This window comes from Neovison vison, chromosome 2 (assembly GCF_020171115.1).
Source record: "Neovison vison isolate M4711 chromosome 2, ASM_NN_V1, whole genome shotgun sequence".
Classification (NCBI taxonomy): domain Eukaryota; kingdom Metazoa; phylum Chordata; class Mammalia; order Carnivora; family Mustelidae; genus Neogale; species Neogale vison.
This window is the reverse complement of record NC_058092.1, coordinates 226995197-227012125: the sequence shown is the minus strand read 5'-3', so window position 1 is coordinate 227012125 and position 16929 is coordinate 226995197. Positions and strand designations below refer to the sequence as shown.

The 16929-nt window shown below is 53.8% G+C and overlaps 1 protein-coding gene across 1 annotated transcript in view; it reads right to left on the bottom strand.

Annotated features, from left to right (window-relative positions):
* Positions 1–15648, bottom strand: part of SLC18A2 (solute carrier family 18 member A2) — a 36577-nt gene extending 20929 nt beyond the window's left edge. The window contains exons 1-10 of the mRNA XM_044240607.1: positions 15618–15648; positions 15065–15200; positions 13297–13648; positions 5161–5219; positions 4818–4901; positions 4407–4499; positions 3539–3628; positions 3334–3377; positions 3202–3262; positions 95–190 (exon numbers count right to left, since the gene is read on the bottom strand). Of these exons, the coding sequence (XP_044096542.1) occupies positions 95–190; positions 3202–3262; positions 3334–3377; positions 3539–3628; positions 4407–4499; positions 4818–4901; positions 5161–5219; positions 13297–13648; positions 15065–15185 (1000 nt within the window). The 5' untranslated portion in view covers positions 15186–15200; positions 15618–15648. The remainder of the gene's footprint in view (positions 1–94; positions 191–3201; positions 3263–3333; positions 3378–3538; positions 3629–4406; positions 4500–4817; positions 4902–5160; positions 5220–13296; positions 13649–15064; positions 15201–15617) is intronic.
* Between the last annotated feature and the right edge of the window lie 1281 nt (positions 15649–16929).

Sequence of the window (16929 nt, the reverse complement as noted above, 5' to 3'; positions counted from 1 at the left end):
CATCCTGGTACCTGCAGCTTGAGAAGGCTACAAAGATAGGACTCGCCCTGGGGACAAAAGTTCTAGAATCAGAAGCTCCCACTACAGTCCTTACCCAGCTGCCACTTGCGGGAACACATGGTCTCCATCATCCAGATGGGCAGGGCTGGCTCCAGCATGGCAATCCCCATGTTTGCAAAGCAGATGGACCCTGCAAGGGAGGAAGAGGGTTAGTGTGCTTAGTTAGTTTTGGGTCTTGAGCATCTCTGATGCCAAAAGCAGTTAAACCCCACATGCTGGGGCGCCTGGGTGGCTCAGTGGGTTAGAGCCTCTGCCTTTGACTCAGGTCATGATCCCAGAGTCCTGGGATCGAGCCCTGCATTAGGCTCTCTGCTCTATAGGGAACCTGCCTCCCCACTCCCCTCTCTCTGCCTACTTCTCTGACTAGTTGTGATCTGTCAAATAAATAAATAAACAAATAAATCTTTTTTAAAAAAATAAATAAACAAACCCCATATGCCCACAAAAGAACAATCCACTAGGAGGCCCAGAACTTCTACTTTTGTGAGGAAAAGATAAATAACAGGTCAAGGGGAAAGTGAGGAGGTTGGGTTTATTATTATTATCATCACCATTACTAAATAATAATCAAATATTAAGTTAAATCTATTAAAACAAAATACTAATGACTAAAATTAAATATTAAATTTAAAGAAAGTATTAAGAAACGTTTTCAAACTAGAATCCCAGAGTCATAAAGGAATTGGAGGGAATCTCAGACTCCCTCTGACTACCCATCCCAACCTACTAATGAAGGAGTTCTAACTCATTAGCCAAGTCACTTGCCTAAGGACGCCCACCAGTGTGGGCCACCCCCAGACCACACCAGACCCCAGCAGCTGGAGGCTCCTGAGCCTGTTTTACTGGGCAATGAACACAGACATCTCTAAAGATGCTTGGGATGTCCCCAAACCCAGTGCGTTCAGTACAGATGGGCTGTTGAGGGATTTTTTTTTTTTTTTCATCAACTAACCCTATAGGGTATTTCTGCAACTATCCATCACCACCCTGTTAACCAGAACCCTTGGTAAAGGTAGAGCCATCAGGGAAGAAACCTCCCCCGCGGTGCTGGGAGCTTCCTGGGCCGCATTTTTTTTTTTTTCTCGAAGAGGCGGGCCTTAAACAGAGGACTCCACCAACTGGACCAGCTCCCACAGGGTCCATTTTCATCCAGCTCCAAGGCTGTCGCAATGTGAACAGAAAGGTCATTAATCACAGAAGACTTCCTGGAGGAGGAAGTGGTAGAATCTACATCTGTCAGAGAGAGGAGGGCCTGCCTATCCCAGGTGGGGCAGACAGATTTGACCAGAGCCACAGAACAAGTTGTCCTCAAGGCCAGAACAAGAGTTGAGAGCCCCTGACCACTATTAGGATTATGCACCGGTGAGGGCTCCAAGATGAGAAGCCAGTGGGGACAACACAGCTGTTGTCTATTTGCCAGAATCCTGAGTCAAAGAACATTGTGCAACGGTGATTAAGGAGCTCACATAATGAACAAAGGGGTTTTTCTAATGCATCTTGACGTTAGAAATGGAACACGGAAAGGATGCGGACGTGACTGGCTCCTGTCACCCGTCTGCTGTCTTCCCAGATTCGCAGTGGGTCTATTTGCTGTCTGTGAAGTAGGGTCAAACTGATAGTGTCGCTATGTCTCCCCTGTGACCCAGGGCCCATACTCTGAACCCCTCCTTGTCCACCTCTCACACAGCAACCTGACACCCCGGCCCCAAACCTCCCCAGGGCCAGGCGCCAGGCACCCGGGGACAGCCCCCAGCCCCAAAGCCTGCAGCCCCGCCTTGCCCATCCCCCGCCGTTCTCCCAGCCCCGCCTTGCCCTTCCCATGCCAACCTCTGGCCTAGGCAACCTGCTACTTCCCCAGGGGGCCCTGAGTGGCATGGTAATAAAATGTTCCTTTCACTAGCACTGATCCCTCTGGGTCATTGCTCAGTCACCTTCGAAAGTTAAAATCCCACCAGAACAAGTAAGACAGGCCTGGCCCCCCGCTCCCTCTGCCGAGGCTGCCTGGAGATGCCGTCACCCGAGAGTGCGGGATGGTTCTTTCCTCCCTGAGCCAGGGTGAGGCGGTGAGGGTCAAAGAAAGCCCCAGGTGGTGGGCGCTGGGCTGCAGGGAATCCACTCTCACCACACCTCTTCACTCCGCCCGGGATGGCCTGGGCTCCATGGGTGTCTGGGCACTGGAACGGTCCCCTCATCATGCTAGGGACACAGAGAGGTCCCCTGCATAAGGAAGTCACACCAGGTTCGCAGCACTGGCCCCAGTTGGCCTGATGGAGAGGGTCTAGACCAGGGTGACACCGGTGCCCCCCAACCAAATCCAGCAGCAGAAGGCCTCTAGGAAGCCGGCCTGGGGCATGACGAGGCTGAACCGGAACGCTCGCAGGCAGGTAGGCCACCGTCCAGCTCAGCGCCGGCCGCGCCCGTGACCGCTGCTTAGACCAATCACACGCTAACCGCATCTGATGCTACTTCGGGACTGCCCTCTCCTGGCCGACCCCCACGGCCGCTGCCGACCAGGGTGCAGGCGCAGGCAGCAAAAGGCCAGCCGCCTGCCAGGCAGTCCCAGGCCCGCCTCACGGAGAGGGTCTTGGCAGGACTGCTTCTTGGATAAATGAGGCCCAGTATCCTCCCACAAACCACAGAACCGGGGCTTCCTCTGAGCCCATCTAGGCCAAGACCCCGAAGCTGGGACCTTCTATAGACAAAGGGAGTTTCCCGGCAGCCTCCCCAGTGCTGCCCAGCGTGACGGCTCCACGGGAAGGGAGCTGTCCTCTGGGGCTCTGCCGTCAGCCGTTCCTCATGTACGGCCAGGTCAGTCAGACTGCCCGCCCACGATGCCTGCAGTGAGGCCACGAACTCCCTCCTGAAGTTCAAGGCCAAACAGTGACAGCCACCGACACAAACAAAGCTCTGGGTCAGGGCATCTCCGTGACCCAGACCTTTTTGCCGCCAATGAACACCAGGAGAGGAACTTGGCTGAGGGTCGGAGATTAATGGTGGAACAAAGTCATTCCTTGTGACGCAGGTAGAGCCCCTGGGCTGCCCATGACTCTCTACAGCCAGTGTTCTGGTTCTCACTGGTTCTCACCATCCACCCCCCACGCCTGGGTAGAGAAGAATCGGGGAGACTGAGGGGAGTTTCACCTGCAGCGATGAGGATATACGGGTCCTTCAGCAGAGTGGTTAGCGGCGTCCCCTTCTGGCTCTGTCAGCAGAAAACAGGGGTTAGAAAAGTGGATGTGGTCACCGCCGCACCCTCCTTCCCCAGGGACTTACCTCTGGCTGGACCCGGGACGGCTGGAGCACAAAGAGCTGAATAGCTACAAGAGGGAGGGGAGCAGAAAAAAAAAAAAAAAAGAAAAGAAAAGAAAAAGAAAAAGAAAAGAAAGAGGTGTGGGCACAAGCACCTGCTGAAATGGGTCACCTGCTGACACAGGTCACGGCCGCCAAGGTCATGGCCAAGGTGCCCACATGGACTCACCTCCGTCCAAGAGCACCAGGGCAGCCAGCACCAGGAATGGAGCGGTCTTCCCCACAAACTCGTAGAGCACACTCCCAAAGGGGGGGCCCACTGCAAGGAAGAGAGAGAGAGGCTGGCGCCAGGCCCTGGGACTGATCCCCGTCCCCCGCCCCCACCCAACTCCACCAGAACCATCCATTTGTTTCTTGAGTTTGAGTCTGTACTTTGTTCCAAAAACTATTTGGGCCTGCCACCCTACATTCTATTCAGGTCAAGTTGCCCTGGCAATTTCTCCAAGCGGTTCTATACCCAAGACATGGGCAAGAGCATATCAAGGTCACCCCAAAAGTAAAGACCAGAGAGAAACCAGACCCAGGCCACACAACTGTGCTGCTTAAGGAGCACAGGAAAATGGGTCAGCGAGAACCTTGGTCCTTATCAACCAGCATGGGCAGAACTTCGGGCTCCCAAGCGAAGCCCGGGAATGCGACAGAGAAGGCAGAGGACCCAAGTCTCCTCTCCGCCAGCCAGGACGGGGGAGAGACAGACTTGGAAGGTAGCACGGTGGGAAGGTCCTCGGGAGGGAATGGTAACCCAGAGAAGGCCCGAGAGAAAGGAGTTTTGCAGACTGTCCTGTTTCAGCCTTCATTTTACATCTGGACCAGTGAAGGTCTGGGATTTTTTTTTTTTTTTTTTTTGCCCAAGGTCACCCAGCAGGCTGGGAGGTGGAGGCAGGGGAGCCCACACCCTCCTAGGTCAGGAAGGTCCCACCAGTTTTCACAGGCTCCGTGGAAGTTGGGGATAACAAGCAAACGAACTCCGAGTGGACTCAGGGAGCACTGGGACCCTCCTCCCACAGCAGACAGGGCCTCCAGGTGCCCTTGCCCACCTAGCACCCCCATGGCCAGGCCTCCCAGGGCGATGCCCATGGCGTTGCCTCGCTCTTCGTCATCCGTGTACACACTGGCCAGCATGCCCATCCCTAAACAGGAGAAGAAATGGTCAGCAGTCACACTCTCTGGGGAGCACCAAAATAAATCATCTGTGACTCACTGCCCTCCCTCTCCGACCCAGACCTGTGATCTCCCAAATCGGCCAGATTCACAGAAATGGAAGACCAAGCAGAAGCCAAGGAAAAACCAGTACCCTCCCTAAGCACCCCTCCCCAGGCACCGTCACTAATCTCATGATTCCCTACATTATTCCAGCTAATTCTGCAAGGGGCTGGCCAGCCGGGGCAAGGCTGATGCCCCCACCCCCGCCCCGGGGCCCTGACTTACTGGGGCTTTTGCACACCTACCGGCTACAGATGAGCAGGAGGAGCCGATGCCCTGTAGCGACCTGGCGATGAGCAGGAAGGCGTAGCTGCTGGAGAAGGCGAACACTGCCGAGGGAGCGGCCCGGCCGCGTGTCAGTGCCAAGCTGACACCAGGACCTCCCGCCCCCAGCTCGCATGGGCATGTGAAGCCAGTCCTTAACCTGATGGTGCTTTTGTGCCATGAACAGCTCAACTGACCCCCTTCTGCAACTGTGGCCAATACACAACACCCTAAACCCAGGGCTGCAGCCTCGATTCCCAGTGTGGGGGTCCTCCAGAGCCCATCCCATGACCCGCGCGCAGAAGGCAAACAGCAGACACTTACTAATTGTTGACACAAACATGATGCAGAATCCCGCAAACATTGGAATTGGGTAGCCAATTCTGCAAAAGAGAAGCATGGGGAATGTTTGGCAACCTTCTGTATTTTTCTAAGGCTTTATACGGAGTCTCTCCTGCCTACCCTTTGGGATCAGGCGGATAAGTGTTTGGTCAGCTTTTCTGAAAATTCATATAGTTGGTGCTTCCTGTGTGACCTTTCCGTGTTTGACTACCTCGAACGTGAATACATTTCATGATTGCCACTCTGAACAGAAATTTCTCTGCAATAAATGTTAACACAATATTGGCAAGTAACACAGAGCATGTCTAAAATATACAAAAATTCTTTAATTAATTACTATCTTTGCTAGAGATTCTCCAAAGGGACAGTGGCAACAAAATGAGTCCAATAAAAAGCTCATCAAGTGATTCAACTGGCGGCAGAGACAATGGAACTACATCTCAGAGGCGCTGGGATGCAAGAAAATATTCGAGTCTATCTCCACGTTGACCTCAGTGGGACCAGCCTAGAAAAATAGGCCTCGTTTTCTGTGCAAAAATTCAACACCCTGATTGCTCACAAAGACCACAGTCCATACAGGGCTCTGCCCCGGGGGTGGACAGGGGTGGTGGGAAGACCCTGCCTGGTCTTTGGGTATCACACCGGCCCACCCACGGGAGCCGAGCTGGCCACCGCCCACCTGCCGGCACAGGAGGGAGGACAGAATGAGATATGGATGAGCAACTGCTACCAGGGGACACAGAAGAGGCTTCAGAGAGGGTTTCCTCCCTCACTCTCTTCCTTCTTTCCTCTCTGTGCCTGCAGGCAAGCAGACCGCCTGGTTCCTGCCTATGCATGGGAACGTAGAGTGAAGGCAGCTTCTTGGTCCCTGCTGCCTTGGGAGGGGGTTCAGCGCTGGCTGAGCAGCCATCCTCGAGGCAGAACAGCCCAGACCATCTCCAGGCTCTGTGTCCTCCCACCTCCAAACCTTCCAACCCCCAGACACTCCTGGACAGGAGCCAAGTGAGGACCAAGGAGTCTTGAGTCTGCAGCCACTCAGCCTGGAAGAGCTCTTCTCTTCACTACCTCCCCAGGAAGCCAAACGATGTATGTGGCTTTAAATAGAATCTTTCCAAAAGTTCGTGGTCATACTCACCTCCCCACACACACACCTTTTTTTTTTTTTTAACTGTTTCATGTGCTCCAGAAACTAGCAAACATACAAACAGCACCTCAAAATCATGCCAGATTCCCAGACAGCCCTCCTCCTACTGTCCCGTGTAAAACTTCCCTTACTATGACATGAGATGAGCTTGTAATTCACCAGGTGGGGCTCAGAGCCAAACAGGCAAACAGCAAGGATGCCAGCTCCAACAGCAGCTCAGATGGGCATCAAACGGAAGGGTCTCTAACCTCAGCTAGCTGAGAGCTGGCTGCTCTGTGCTCTTTACTCACTTAGGCAAAAGACCCCCATTTACAATCCCAAGACCTACACAGCTCTGCTGGATACTGAATAAAGAAACTTCCCAGAAGGCTCAGAGAAGAGAACTCACAAGCAGTTCATTTTTCCCAGCAACTCCTCTACATCTTGGGGGAAGAATGGAATATGGCAATGCTCGTAGCTGCCCTAGAATAAACACAGGCTTCTTTCCCCCTTTCAACACACTCCTTGGAAAACAATGTATTTGTCAAAGCTGGTGGAAATACCAGGGCCACGATGCTCAGTCTGCAGCCCTGATAACTGGCCAGGGCCACCTGGCAGGACACATCTTGAGTAGCTTCTTACCAGGAGGCTCTGGCATTCCCAAGGCCATAAGTAGGAAGCTAGTGAGGGGGTCCCTTGTGATTCCCACTGGCAGGACCCTCATTTTTCAGATGACTACATTGAGGGCCGGGAATCTAAGTAACTTGCCCCAAACTCAGGATAACAGGCCTATGTTGAGTGCCTGGGGTGTGTCCGGTCCTGCTGGCATACACTTACGTGGGGATGTCCGTTACAGGAGCATGGGATCACACCGCATGGGTGGAATGGTTGGTCTATAGTTCAACAGCAGGGAGCTCCATGCCCACAGGGGTATGTGCTTATATAGGATTCTTGATCCCAAACCCAGGTGCTGCGTTTGCCTTAAAACCACTGCAGCTATGCCTTTTTTGTTCTTGGTTTTTTTTTTTTTTAATCCCTTTGGCATTTTAATAAGCACATAGGGAATAACCACATGGTCAAACTGGAAAGAAACTCAGAGGCTGGCCATTCCAAACCCTCATGCTGGATGAGAGAGCAGAGGTTCAAAGACAGAGAGGCTCACCATGGTGACAGATCGAGCCAACCATTCCGGATACCCCTGGCTCACGCGTTTCCTTCTCATTACCAGACACTCATGCCCCCTACACTTTCAGTGCCCACCAGACCTCTCATTGTGCTATCCAGTAGGAAGTACTAGGCAGCATCTCTGCCCCGGGGCTCAGCCCCAAGTCAGCAGGGCACAACGGGCACATCCTGGAGCCCTCCGCCTTCCGATTCTTCTGCCCCAGCGCCCCCAACCAACGCCCACCTCCGAAGGAAAGCTGTCCAGGGCCCCAGGGTCACTGAGTGATGGGCCGATCACCAATGCCCTTTCTCCTTCCCCACAATGTCTCCTAAACAGAGACTCAAGTGACATTAGTCATGAAGATCTGAGTCAGTCTCTCATCTCAGCGCTCAGCAGAGCTACATCTGATAGAGCAAACCTTTGGCGAAATATCCCATTACTCTCCCCTTATGCGTCATCCTGGCCCACAGCCATTCTCTATAGGGCATCAGGGAGCAGTTAATCCAATCGAAGTAAGACTAAGAGTCATATATTGAATCCCCAGGAAAAAGTGCAAAGCAATAAAAGTTCTGTTCATTATATATACCTACGCACCAGTGGAGAAACTCCACAGTCCCTAAAACATCACGGAAAATCAATACCTTTTTCTTTAATACAACTAGCTTATCTTTGCCATAGAGACCAATGCAAGCCCAATTCTCAGGGCTGTTAAAACTCAGGCTCCCTCTGCCTGACACAGAGTAGGGGACCCAGAAGGGTACAAACGACGTCATATGAGACAAGAGGTGGCATTTCCCTTTTCAATGATCTTCTGAAAGGTGGCACAGGAAACTTCAGGAAAGAGAGGGACTCCTTACATTTGCTGAAACGCACTAGGTGGCTGACGTCCATCATGTCATAGGCAAAAAAAATTCTTAGGTTTAGCCCTTATGTCTGTCTTGCTCAGCTCTGAGATGCACGCAGTGAGGGATGCAAGCGGGGGTTTCTGACTTTTGTGGGGGTCACCCCTGTTCCCTGCCACACAGCTCAAGTGCGGGTTTGGCTCCCGTGAGAAGCCCCCGACTTCACAGGCAGCTTCTCTCCATTTCAGAAGCGAAGACTCGGTCACCCCGTCCTAACAACAGCTAGGACAGGAGATCCCTCTCCAGAAGAGCTGGTTTCCCTGTCCGCGGAGGAACTGAAAAGGTCACTGCTTATTCCCGCAAAGCCAACTGCAGACCAGCGGCTGAAGGGAAAGAGAAAAGAATCACCCGCCTTCTGTGGCCACTTTGTGCCCTGCGGCTCCCTTCTTGTCATTCAGATGTGGGCTAAGATTTGTGAGGACAAATAACCGGCTTTCAAAGACAGGAGGTAACTATGGAAATAAATTAAGCCACTGATGCTGGCTTGATAAAAAGCAGACCAGGGAGCAGAGGAGGACCGAGGGAGGAAGCCAGGGGCGCTGCGCCCCGGCACCCCGAGTTAACGCTTTCCCCAGCCATCCGGTGCATCTGGAATAGCTCTTGGTTCTCGAGAGGCAGCTACTACGGAAGCGAGGGGAGACCATGGCGCCCCGTTCTTAACCCGATTTGTGGGGAGAGACATAAAGGTGCTGTTACAGTGTGTATCTACCTGGAACTTTCCTGTTAGGTCTGCATATGCCTCAGTTTCACTCATGGGGCTAGAGGACACAGATGCTGCTAGCTGAATTCCTTGTACCCCTCCCTAGATGCACAGCTCCTGTCGTGAGATGAATAAACGGAATCAGAAGTCACACAAGCCTCAAAGATAAAAATCAAGTCAACCAAGGTGCATGGAACCCGCGAGCTTTGGAAAGTGTGCTGCTGGATATGCAAGCACCACCCTTGCCAAAAACCAAAGGTCTTCCGTTCCCTCTCTGGGCACCCGTTTTTCAATAAAAATATTAACACCTGAAGATGAAATCAAACAGGAATAAAACTTGCATATTAGCAACCCAATGGGCAAGTAAACATTTCTCAGGAAGTGTCATTTGTTACCTTCAGGGTTTGGAAGGCGGGCTCTTAAAGAGCCCATACTTACAGCAGCAGACAGGCCGCCCGCCTCCCGTGTCACCGGCCTCTAGAGCTACTCAGACAGCGGCATCTTGACCGTGAATAGGAGGGTCCGGCCGTGACACGTGTGAGGGGTGGGTCCCAGCTGCAGAAAAGGACTCCAGAAAGGAGAGGTTCCAACCAGCCTGGCGGGAGCTTCCCTAGTCTTTGGGGATGTAGGAGGCCTTTTGTTTCCCCACTGTCAGACGTCACCACATGTCCCCATGTCCCCACATGTCCCCACGGCAGACATGCTGTCAAGCAGTGCCACATCCCACCAGGGGCTAGAAAAAGATTTCTTCCAGGACTGGGGAGGCGAGGGAAGGTCCATGTCCCAAAAAAACCACACTGGTTTTTTCTAAACTCCCCACTTGATGATTAAAAACAGCCATCACAGGGCATCTGGGTGGCTCTGTTGGTTAAGTGTCTGGACTCTTGCTTTCAGCAAGACAGCCGGATAGTCCCAGGTCCGGCTTTGTGCTCAGCCAGGAATCTGCTTGACATTCTCTCTCCCTCTACCCCTCCCCCAGCTCATGCGCACATGTTCTCTAATAACTAAGCCTCTTTTTTTTTTTAAAAAAAAAAGTATCAATCAAGAACTCACTGTTTGGGCTTTTACTTTCACCGGCTCAGCCTGGTTCAATCCGAGAGAGCCCCAACAGATGCAGGGAGGACAGATTTTGACGGGCACTGGGGATTCTGAGAAGTGAACTGTAAAAACTGTAAATCATGGAGCAGGTGGAAAGAACAGGAAGGGAAGAAGACACCCGACAGAGTCTGGGCACTGGCTCTACCCTGTGCTGCCCGGGGCGGATGCCTTCTCTCCCCGAGCGGTAAACTCCTTTCCCTACAAAATGGTAGGACGGGCCCCAAAGCCCTCGATCAAGTCCCCTCCAGCTCTGAGGCTCCGGGCTTTCAGCCACTCTTTCCTTAACCAGAAACATAATAAGCAACCGTAAAATGCTGTATTAAACACACTTGTTCACAACCCTGAAAGTGCGAGTGACACAACTTGTTCACAATCGAGAGTGCAAGTGGCACAATCCCGTCAGAAGACTGTATCCTCCGCAGGCGCTCACCCAGGCAAGTCCTCTTGGATCCGTCTCTGAGCAGAGCTGTGGGGCACCCAGAAATGCCGCAAGTCCCCAAAATTCGTATCTACCGGGCTAGGAAAATACTGAAAAATGCCCAAAAACCAGGGTCGTTTTGGAGGAACAATCGCTACATCAATATTACAACTCGTTTGCGTTTCCGTATCATAGGGCAGCCCTAGAGAAGCTTTTCAATTTGCTGGCTAGCTGGGGGGAATGCGTTAGGGATTACAGGTTTGCTCTAAACTGTAAAGTGGATTACCCATCATAAGAATAGACCGAATTTCACAGGTCACAAAACAAAATTAGGTTTCCGTTGGAAGGCTTTTTTTCTTTCTTTCTTTCTTTTTTTTTTTTTTTTTTTGAGCCCCAAACAGGAGCCTTGGGTGGCTACAGTCTCTAAACAAGCTCTTCCCCAGGGTGTAAGCAAAGCATTAAAAACAAGAATGGGATTTTTTTAAAAAGCTTTTCCTTTGCCATTTGCATGTGGATGATTGAACGCTCATGCCAGTTTCTGAGCGCTGTGTTACACTCCTCAGCTAGGACGACTGCTGCCCAAGTGACTGACAAGGCATTATTACAGTAATGTCTTCAATTTTGCTCATATAGCCTTTGAGCTGTTTGCTTTCTCGGAACACAAAACCCGGAGACGTGTTCTGCAATTACACCAGATGCATTTTAAGAAGCACTCTTGGAGGTGGAGAAAAACAACCCTGCGGTGGCTGTTTGGTTTTCCTCCTGAAGGAGAAGGACACCTGCAAATGGCGCCTTGAAAACCCTGCTTCGAGGCGGGCTCCCGTGCTCAGCCCGTGTTAACCCGGCAGCTTCGTAATGCTGCTTGACACAGACTGGGGGGGTTCGGGGGACACGGATGGGGCTTAAGATTGTTAAAATTTATTCAGGGGCACCACTACCCTGTCCAGAGAGTCAGGCTGCAAAAGCCTAAAATGGGCTTCCAGCCAAGTGGCCACCGGTAGGTGACCGTAACCTGTGCGTGCGTCTCGGGGCTGCCTGTGGGGGGTGGGGGGAGTCAGATCCGCCTCTCTGAGCCTCTGCCACCACCCCACGCCCCCCCCCCACTCAACAAACCTCCTCTTCTCTGTCCCACAGCCAGCCCCACTCTCACAAGGGCCCTGTGCTTGCTTTAATGCTGTCATTACAGTCTCGAGATGCTCAATAATATTTGAACAAAGGGTCCTGCGAGTAACAAAGCCGGGCCCGTTTCCCCTACTGCAGACCAGAGCCTGGGTCAAGGTAAAGATGTCCCTGCTCCCAGCCTCCACGGGGTGCCAGGCCGACCTACTGCAAACTGTGCTTGGCTCCCAGACTCTTCAACTTGGCTTTGGAACTCTAGTGGCTCCCAAGTGTCCCCTAACCCTGAACACAACCCCCCTCCTCTCTCGGCCTGGCCCTTGGAGTCTCTTCCTGCCTTGCCCTAGCCCATCCCGCTTGCCCTGCCTTCCTTATTCAGAGCCCACCCCCACCCCCAGGACTCCGGGCACCCCCCCTCTACCCTTTTCCTGCCTTGAGGGCCACGGTGAGCACATGGCAACCCACCGGCCCCCCCTCGCACCATGCCAGCTCCCCCTCTTTGCAGCCGACGTCCGCAGGGGCTGCCTCTCCCTTTTCTCAGCAAGCCCCCCGTCCTCAGCATTGAGCCCCCAATGTACCAGACAGAGCTGGACCACCTTGGCTGTAGAATACCAGCCAGGTGGCCACTGACAGTAGAAATGGGAACAATTATTCAAAATTAGGAGATGGTTCAAAAAAAAAATAATAAAGTCCAAAGCATCCAGATGAACCTAAAGCTAGCTTGGGGCATTATTTTGGGCATTATTGGCTGGTTTGACTTATCCAGAAAACAGCCTCGCTTTTCTCTTTGTGCATGTGGACCCAGCTCAGTAACGGGCCAGGGAGCTGTTTACACTTCCCATGGCCTCAGCATTCTAGAAGATTCCATCTACTTAGCAGGAATACTGGTCTTTCTCCACATTCCCCACATCCCACACCCCATCTTGAGGCTTCACCATGTCAGCTGGAAACCAAACCACCCTGGCTCTCTACAGGGAAGTGGATGACCCGAGGGAGAAGACCAGACAAAGCCGAGTGACATACAGAATCCAATGATGATGCCCCGGCGTCTGCAGAGTTCCTGCTGCCCCGGGGCGAGTCTGGCAACTGCACTAATGAAATCCGGCATTTAGACAGAATCCGAGTTCTCCCACTTGGGGAGGGTCCCTTTATTTTCCTTCAAAGGTTTCTTACCTTCTGACCAACAGAGGGGGCAACAGATGTGAAATCGTGATGGAGGAAAGAAACAAAAGGAAGAGGAGATGGGCTCTCTCCCCAGTTCACCCACCACCGCTGGTTTTCTACCTTCTGATGAGTGAACAAGAAACAGAACCCCAGGGAGAAATAACCTGGGAACGATAGAAATATAAAACCCCTTGGCCAGGGGTGCCTGGGTGGCCCGGTCCGTTAAGCTCCGGCTCTTGCCTCGTGCTCAGGGTCATGGGATCGAGCCCCGTGTGGGGCTCTGCACTCAGTGCCGAGTCGGCTTTGGATTCTTTCTCCCGGGTCCCCCTCTGCTCCTCCCGACATGGGCGCACGTGTGCTCTCAAATAAACAAAATCTTTTTTAAAAATTCAAAGCAAAAAAACCCTCCTTGGCCAAAATCACGGAGCCTACCTGTTGGTCAACATTCCTATGAAGGGATTGGTGAGGAGCTGGACGGTGGCTTTAGAGGCAAAGAGGAGGCCCACTTGCACGTTTTCGTTCAGGAGGTCCTTGTCCTCGCTGGGACAGTCCGAAGGCGCAGTGGAGGTGTTCGTCACTGTGTGCTGCGTGGCGGCCGGCCGTAGCAGCCCCCTGTGAAGCTCTCGGGTGCTGTTCCCCGTGACCATGGTGGCGTTGTCGTAGTAAGAGAAGATGCTCTCGAAACTGCCTGAGGTGGACGCCGTGAGCACGGGCTTGGCGGTCTGGACCTCGGAGCTATTTTTCTCATGATTAATGCTGTACAGGTAGCTTGGGATGATAGGGACTGTGGACAAAAACACAATGGGGAGGCTGCGGCTGCAAGGAAGCCCCCCTCCCCAGGTCAAAGGACTGCAAAGCTACCAAGTGCCACAGGAGGCCCAGACAGGTCTGCCCCTGGGAGGGGAAACCCCCCCCCCCCCGGCCCCGTGCTGAGCTCCAGGAAGAAAACAAAGCCCCAGGAGGCTGTGAGAGCTCCGTTTCCTCTCGGGACCAGATCCTGTGCAGAAGGGACCTGCCCGGGATTCTGCGCTAATGCGGGACGTCTCCTTGACGGGGTTCCCTCCCAGGAATAGGTTAGGAAAGCAAAACGGGGTCTGAAGTCTATTCAGGGCTGACCTGGGGGTCAACGAGAGCTCTTCCAAGAGAGGCTCAGAAAGACTTTTCAGTCAATGAATCCAGGAAATAGAAATCAAATTTTCATTATGGGACTTAGGGGAATATAAACCCACAGGAAGTAATAATTTGGAAATTCTGCAACAGGCCCGCTTCATGTACGACTTGAGTGGGAGTCCACAATTTCTCATACAACCTGGAAAATGTAAAAATTCCTGAGACCTCTATAAAGGCAAAGGAAAATTGATGTAAAAGCAGCCGTGGGCATGTGTTGGACAACAGATCATTCAACACAAAGGAGAGGCGAGGCCCTTGTTACTGAACTCTGAGGAGCCACACTACTCTGGTAATCCTGGAGATGAGACCCGGCAACAGAGAGGAGGGGAATAACCCACGCCTGAGAATCTGAATTAATATACATATATATATTCATTAAAAATTTGGACATTAAGGAAAAATGCACCAAACACTCTGCTATTAATGGGGCTAAGTAAGAGACCTGGATTTTAATTGTTTATCAAAAATCCGCTATAGGGAAAAGACTGAAACCAACACTGTTCAAATTGCTTTTGAAAAGATCCTGAAAGGTTCCAATCTCCAGCCACCCACTGATAAGGGATATTTACGTGTCACTTCCTTCTTTGCAGGGAGGGATGTTGACTTGTTCCTTTAAATGTGAGGTCGAATTGTTAACCCACGTTGCGGGCCGGCAAAATAATTACTTTAACATTATTTTGAACACCAGGGACTGGTTGGTTCTTAGTAGGAATCTTTCTCATCGTGGTCTAAGTAGGCAGGGGGAAGCAGGAAATTATCAGGAGGAAACACAAGTTCTGGGTCTTAACAAGATGCCACATTCTTTGACCTGACCACCAGAAAAACGAAGCCACAAAAAAAAAAAAAAAAGGCAGAAAAACGAAGCCACAAAACGCGGCTGCAGGGCGGCAGACTCGGGAAGGGGAGGAAGGAGAGGTTTTTGCAAAATGTGTTCTCCCGACTTTCCCGGAGCGCGCTCAGATGGGAGTGTGGGGCGGGGGACACCCAGGGAAGGGGTCTCCGGGGCGGGGGCCGCCCAGTCCGTACGTACCCACGACGGTGAGCAGCATGTTGTCCAGCAGCAGCGCCAGGAACACGATGAACAGGATGAGCTTCCGCGAGTGACGGCTCTCCAGCAGCCAGCGGAGCAGCGCCAGCTCGCTCAGGGCCATGGCTCCGTGGCTGGGCTGCGGGCGCGGCGCGCGGTGAGGGGCCGCGGCCGGCCGGGGGGTCCCCGCACCCGCAGCAATCCGACCTCGTCCGGGCAGGAGGAGCGGCCCCCGAGCCGCGCGCCCCATCGGGTCCCCGACGTCCCACTCTCGGCTCACCTGCGGCGGCGGCGTCCTCCGGGCACCTGCCCTCCCGCCCAGGACACCCGCGGGCGCCGTCGGGGCCCGAACCTGGGGCTCGCGGGCTGCCTCCCCGCTGTCCGCCGCCCCCGAGGTCCCCCTTCTCCCATCGAGCGCTCAGGGGGCGCCGCGGGACCCCGCGCCCCGTGCGTCCGGCGCCCCGGCTCGCCCCGGAGACCCACGCGCGGTGCTGGCGTTCGTCCCCGCTCGCCGCCGGACCCCGCTGTCCCCGCGCCGCCCCGCCTCCCCGGTTACCTCGGGGTCGCCTGCGGCTGCCCGCCCTGTACCGTGGGCTCCGTCCGTCCGCGCGGCTCCGGGTTGCGTCTCCGCCCCAGCGCCCCGCCGCCGCCGCCGCCGCCGCTCACTTTACCCGGTCCGGCTCTGACGTCACGGCCGCTGGGGGCGGGAGGGCGCCACCTTCCAGAACCGGCCTCGGCGCCCCCGCCCAGACCTGCGCGGGCCTCCGGGGATCTGCGTCCGGGCCATCCCAGGTGGCCTGGGTGACGCGGCCGGGGAACCAAGGGAAGAAGTCAGGGGCTCCAGAGTGAGAGGTCAAGGGTCCTGAGGTTAAGGTCAGAGCCAAGATTACAGCTTTCACCCCCAAGAAAGGGCTGCAGCTGCTCTTGGAGCCTCACTGCCCCTGAGATTGGCCTTGAGGACATGAAGGCTGCTGGATGAGAGTGCCAGGGAAAGGGGTCACAGGGTGTTGGGAGACAGGGACACATCTCTTTCCAGGGAAGCCACTCAGAACCCCACCATTCCTCTCCTCTCCCCGGGAAGCATGAAGCAGGGTGCCACTTGGAACCTCTGACCGGCAGGTCCTTGGGGCCCCTCGGGTTGGGGTGGGGAAACAGGAGGAAAGGGGACACCTCTGACAGTCACCCCCCAGTAGGAGAGGGGACAGAAGACTCCAGCCCCAGAGCCTAGGACTCAGAACTTAGGAGCAGGGTCCTGGGCCTCTGGGGCCAGCCAGAGCATGTCACCCTGGACAGGGGACACTAGAGACCAGGTAGGTACCTGGCATTTTAGTAAAAGGACTGGGGAGGCAGCTGGCCCCACCCTGTATGTTGTAGTCCTCTACACTTTGTGCTAGACCGAGGAGAAGAGGAGGTTGGAGGGGGCTGTCTGGTTAAGACAGGCACCAGTGCCTGTGGGATCACAGGAGCTGTAATCCTCACTCCCCAGGGGTAAGGACCCACCTTTGATTTCCAAGTACCTCCATTGTATAAGCAGAACAGAAACATGTCCTGACACCGCTGCAGCTTTGGAGACCCTTCTAGAGGGTGGAAGGAACCGGCACTCTTTTCTTGGAAAGCCACTTAAAATAAATGTTACCCTCCTGTGGTCCCCTAACCTTGGAGCCCAGCCTTGTTTTATTAATGTTGGCCTATTGTCAGCTGGAGGCTGCTTACAGCAGGGGGGGGTGGGGGCGTGGTGCTCCCCTCTCTCAGCTCCTTCCTTCCATACACCCCCATGCTGCCCCTCATGTATGAAGAAGATGGCTGGATAAGTAAGTAGGTCAGTAACGTGGGGACTCCGGGAGGTCCCAGGATGTGTCGACTGAAAT